This window comes from Nicotiana tomentosiformis, chromosome 6 (genome assembly GCF_000390325.3).
Source record: "Nicotiana tomentosiformis chromosome 6, ASM39032v3, whole genome shotgun sequence".
In the NCBI taxonomy this organism is placed as follows: Eukaryota; Viridiplantae; Streptophyta; class Magnoliopsida; order Solanales; family Solanaceae; genus Nicotiana; species Nicotiana tomentosiformis.
This window is the reverse complement of record NC_090817.1, coordinates 15,699,654-15,705,118: the sequence shown is the minus strand read 5'-3', so window position 1 is coordinate 15,705,118 and position 5,465 is coordinate 15,699,654. Positions and strand designations below refer to the sequence as shown.

Here is a 5,465-nt window from a genome sequence, read left to right as displayed (position 1 = left end):
AAAAAGAATTGGAAGTTTTGTGATTGAAAAATTAAAATACTTTCGAACTTGTACTTCAAACTTCAATTTCAAATTTGAAGTTGATCTAATGAATCAAACAAACACGTATCAAAATAATCTAACTAAATACAATTTAAATATTTGAGACCAAATCTGTTTTTCTCCCGTATTAAATATGAATATTAACTGCATTATAATCTTATTTTTTTTTTAAAAAAAAACTACCACCGATTCAGAATAGTTGCAATTTATTTTGCAACAGTCACAAGTCAAACACACTCTTTTTAGTATGTTCCAAACACAATGACACATTCTTTGTATTGAAAAATAATTTAATTTTAAATCTGTTTTACTCTATAGTCATATAAATACTTTGAAATTTGTTTAGATATAAATTTGAAATTTTTTCCCGCCCAATTAACAATGTCACGTAAATTGAGACGTGGGAGGGAGGGAAGATTTTACCTTTTTCTCCGTTTTACTTTTTTGTATTTTTTACTTTCCATATTTATGCCCTAATGGCTCTGTAGATTCTTTTCAAGATCTGAAGCAAATTTAATGATCAACACCAATTTATCTGATCTGGGTCTGCTTCATTTTTCACACTGGTTCCAGTTTTAGTAAGTTCAGTTAATTCTTGATTTTAGTTCTTACCTTTTTTGGACTTCTTATTCTCCGTTTTAGCTTATTGTGTATCCAAATTAATGCTTTGCGGTTTTGTATATTTTTTTATCGTTTACTTCGGTTCAAGTTTTGATCTTTTTGCTATATGGAAGTTTATGCATGCATCTTGGTGTTGATGTTCTAATTAAACATGTTTTGTAATTAATTTTTGTTTCTGTTGACGTTCAGTTTGAAATTGAACTGAAAGAGTTAGTGTTATTGAATTTGCTAAGTTAATTGATTATTGGGGTTCATTGGTTTTTTTTCCTCTCAATAATATGCAGATTTAAGAATCTGAATTAAGTTGTTACTTGGAATGGTTAATGAGTTAAGGTTTAATTATCTTTATCTCGATTTTAGTTTTTATTTTTCAAATTTGTGAGGTAAAGGTTTTGTCAAAATTGTTATGTCAAATTTGAATTGCTTCATCTTCACAAGTACAATTGAAGTAAGAATTTGCTTAGTCTCGGAGACTTTTTTTTAAAGACGGGTTTTCGAGCCAACTTGTCCGGACCTCGACTATTCCTCCCAACTTGTCTGGACCTCGACTATTCCTCCTAACTTGTCCGGACCTCGACTATTCCTCCAAATACCTGCTACCTCCCACCAACATAGGTATCGGGTAACTCTGTCCACCAAGACTGTGACAAATGGGAAGAAATCAACTATTGTTATTCGTCTTCTGCTTGGATTTGAACCCGAGATCTCATGATTCTCCTCCCACTTCATTTACCTCTCGGAGTCGGAGATTGTTAACTCTTTATCAATGGAGCAGATAAAGATAGAAAAATGACTTGTCTAATAATGTACTCATTGTTTTATTGTAGGTTTGTAAGCATGTTGTTTCCTAGAACTGATAGTTAGTGTAACTTCTTTCTATAGATTTCTTGGGTGGAAATTGGGCTAAAGTTCTGAACTTTGAGATGGCAAGCATAGAGGAAGCGCTAAAAGCTAAAGCGAATGCTGAAACGAAATACGCAGAGAGAGATTTTCTGGGTGCCAAAAACTATGCTTTAAAGGCTCAGATGTTGTGCCCTCATCTAGCGTGCATATCACAAATGGTGGCCGCATTTGGGGTTCATAGTGCTGCAGCAACAAAGGTCAATGGAGAATTTGATTTTTACGCGATACTGGGTTCAGATCCATCTTCAAACAGGGCTATGTTGAAGAAACAATATAAAAAGCTGGCCGTGTTTCTCCATCCTGATAAAAATAAAAGATTTGGAGCTGATGTCGCATTTAGGCTCTTTTCTGAAGCATGGAAAGTATTGTCGGATGGTGCTAAAAGAAGCTCATACGATCACAGGAGAAGTTTATTTACAGTACATGCTTCTGGTGTTGGCAACGTTGGCAATTGCGCCAATTCTTCAGCTTCTCATAGCAGACTCGACACGTTTTGGACTGTTTGTACCTCTTGTCATGTTCAATACGAATATCAAAGGAAGTATGTGAACAAAAGGCTGTCCTGTAAAAACTGTTATGGGGTTTTTATTGCTGTTGAAACAGGTCTGGCCGCAGTAAGTGGTGCCTATCCAAATAGCAATAGGCATTGTGCACCGGAGAACGGATATGGAAGCCATGGTCGTGACGTTGCATATGTTCCCACAACGCCTATTTATTCTGCAAATAATGGTGTTTTAGGACATCATTCTGTGTGCAATGAGCAACCGTTACACAGACGTGGTAGGCCTTCTAAGAAAAGAAAACTTCTTGTGGAGAGTACATATGTTTATAATGGTGAAGCGGCTCTAGAAACGGCTACAGAAATGAAAATGGCAGATGCAAATGGGAATGGGAATATGAACCAAGATACCAAGCTTTGTACTCCTACTGAAACTTCACTCAGAAGATGTTTAACAGCTCCTGCATTTAATGTAAGACAATTATTAATTGACAAGGCAAGAACATATATCCGCAAGAAACTAGAACAGATCAGGTCGGCTGCAGAAACTGGCTCGTTAACAATAATTGTCCCGGACTCTGACTTCCATGATTTTGACAAAGACAGATCAGAGGATTGTTTCAAACCGAAGCAAATATGGGCTTTATATGACGAGGAAGATGGTATGCCTCGCTTGTATTGTCTGATCCGCGAAGTCATCTCTATGAATCCATTCAAGATTCGCATCAGCTACTTGAGTTCGAAATCAGACAGTGAATTTGGACTAGCAAATTGGTTGGATTCCGGTTTTACCAAGTCATGTGGAAATTTTAGGGCCTTTAACTCTGAAATCGTTGAGCGGGTCAATATGTTTTCTCATCTTCTAAGTAGGGAGAAGGCTGGGAGAGGAGGTTGTGTTAGAATCTACCCGAAAAGTGGGGATATTTGGGCTGTATATCAAAATTGGTCGCTAGATTGGAACAGAGAAACCTCTGAGGAAGTGAGACACCGATATGAAATGGTGGAGGTCCTCAATGATTATTCCGAGGAGCTTGGTGTCTCTGTTACTCCATTGGTTAAATTAAATGGATTCAAGACAGTATACAAAAGAAACATGGACAAGGATGCCATTCGATGGATTCCAAGAAGAGAGATGTTACGATTTTCACATCAAGTTCCTTCTTGTTTACTGAAACGGGAAGGTATGAATTTGCCAGAGGGGTGCTGGGATCTTGACCCTGCTGCAACTCCCGAAGATCTACTTCAGGGAGTAAATGAGGCGAGCACATCCAGGCTATGACGGGAGTATAGGTAAAGTAAATGCCAAGCAGTCGGAAAGTAGAGTTTGAGGTTCTTTTTTCAATCATTCTAACAGTATTGAGATTCAAATTATATATATTTAAACACACATCGAAGGATGATTCTCAAAAAATTAGATAACTAGCAGGCTGAGTATCAAAGTGATCGATAGCATTGTTTTAGGTGGCCGTAGGTTTAATCAGTGACTTGTAGTGGTAATTCAGATTCATCTCCTTTGCAGAAGTGCTTTTTATTCTCTCAGGTAGGACAATAGGACAGTCTAAAGCGGCTTCCTTGAAATATCTTACTCTACAGATTTAAGTTTCAGTTTACCTCCATAGTGTCACGTTTCATCGTTCCAGATGTTTGAACCATGATATATCTATCAAGGCACTCAACTGTCTTTGAGGTATTATGTACATGTTTAGCTTTTCCCATGAAATGAAGTGTTAGCTCTTTGCACAATTTGTCTTATCATCTTGATTTTAACTTTATCATGTTGCAGCTCATCGTACCTTGCCCTCATTTTTGCTGACTCTATTTGTGTACTGATTTCTCAATCATTTCACTGCTATCCAGTTGTATATCACACCATTGTTTGCTGCTTTTGATTTGAATCTTAAGTGCACTATATTGAAATATTTGATTTCTTTCATTTGGCTACATATACTACATTTATGATTTCCTCAGTAGCCAATGTCTCGGAATTCTTTATGGAAAACTGGATGATGCCAATCAACTTGTTTGAGTTTTACTTCATCTGGGGCGCGACGTACGTCTGAAGTGTCACATATTGGTCATCTGGTTTTAGTTGCTTTTCTTATAATATCTTTTGCCAATAAGTACAAATATTGATCACGTACTTATTGTGAAAAATGAAAAATATGTCATTGATAATGGTGTCCATACATAGTAGGGATTTGGATAATATTTTAGTTGAGAAAAAAAATCTAGAGCATGATTTCTATCTGAAAGATATGAACGACGCTGTCAATTTACACTAAAAATATCTAAGTTTGATAATCCAGTTAGTTTGACTCTGCGTTTTCATTTTCTTCTTTCTAACAACTCGCTGAAACTGTATTATGAAGTGATGAAGCAGTGTAAAAGGAATCGCGTGATTATTGCAATAGCAAAATTTGCTACCAAATGCTGAATTGGAACTTTTTAACCCAGAAAATGTTGATATTGGGGCATCCTTTCTCCCAGAAATGAAACATGACATGATTTGAAACACCAAATATAACATTTGGATTAAGGAATATACTCCTAGTGGCAAGAATTATCACCTGTAAGCATATCAAAGTGGAGTAAAAGGTACTCCTTCCGTTCATTATTATTTGTCCACTATATTAAAAATATATTCTCCTTTACTCGTCAACTATGTTAAATCAAGAGAAAGACAATCTTCTTTTTCTCTTTTACCCTTACCATTAACTACCCATTCTCCAAATTATTTCCTTAGACTCTTGAAAATGATATTATTATTATGGGTAAAATTATAAAAAATATATATATATTTTATTTATTGTTTTTTAAGGAATGTAAAAAGTACAAAGTGTATAACTAAAAGTGAACGGAGGGAGTAATCGATAGAAGTGCATTTTCCCACTGCATAGTAGAAGCTTATTTGGAAAACACAACCTTTTACAACAGAGCAAAGAATGCAGTATAGCTTATTAACCTGCAAAAGTTAGTCACAATTCCACTAACGCATAGTAACTATAAAAATACACTTAAAGCATAAGGCTATATGGTTATTAAAGTCATACAAAAGAATTACAAACCGGGGGAATCACTCATCACTTTGACTTCAATTGGTGAATCTATATGGTTATTAAAGTATTTATACTTTTCGAGACTCAAAATATTAATGATTTTTAAGTTTTATTTATATGTTTGATATTTTATACATATTTTTGTATTCGTGTAAAACCGAACCCATGAGATGCCTCGTCTTCTGATGAAGCAAACGGAGTAAGAGACGCAACGATATGGGACCAGAATCGAGACCAGGAGCCCCTCGAGCCGGGGTCCGGGCAAAGCGCCCGACCTCGAGAGTATCGGGGCCATGACCCCGAGTTCGGTTCGAATCCCAAAGGCCTCGGAGAACACTACCAGG

At 36.2% G+C, this 5,465-nt stretch overlaps 1 protein-coding gene across 2 annotated transcripts; it reads left to right on the top strand.

The window, feature by feature from the left end:
- Nucleotides 1-463: 463 nt before the first annotated feature.
- LOC104090080 (uncharacterized) lies at nt 464-4,038 on the top strand. Of its 2 annotated transcripts, none has more exons than XM_009595118.4 (2): nt 464-620; nt 1,546-4,038. In XM_009595118.4, exon 2 carries the CDS (start codon nt 1,587-1,589, stop codon nt 3,342-3,344), a length of 1,758 nt encoding a protein of 585 aa, XP_009593413.1. In that variant the 5' UTR covers nt 464-620; nt 1,546-1,586; the 3' UTR covers nt 3,345-4,038. The 2 variants fall into 2 exon arrangements, with proteins under 2 accessions (XP_009593413.1, XP_018624265.1); XM_018768749.3 differs by having other exon boundaries at nt 1,491-4,038.
- The last annotated feature ends 1,427 nt before the right edge of the window (nt 4,039-5,465 follow it).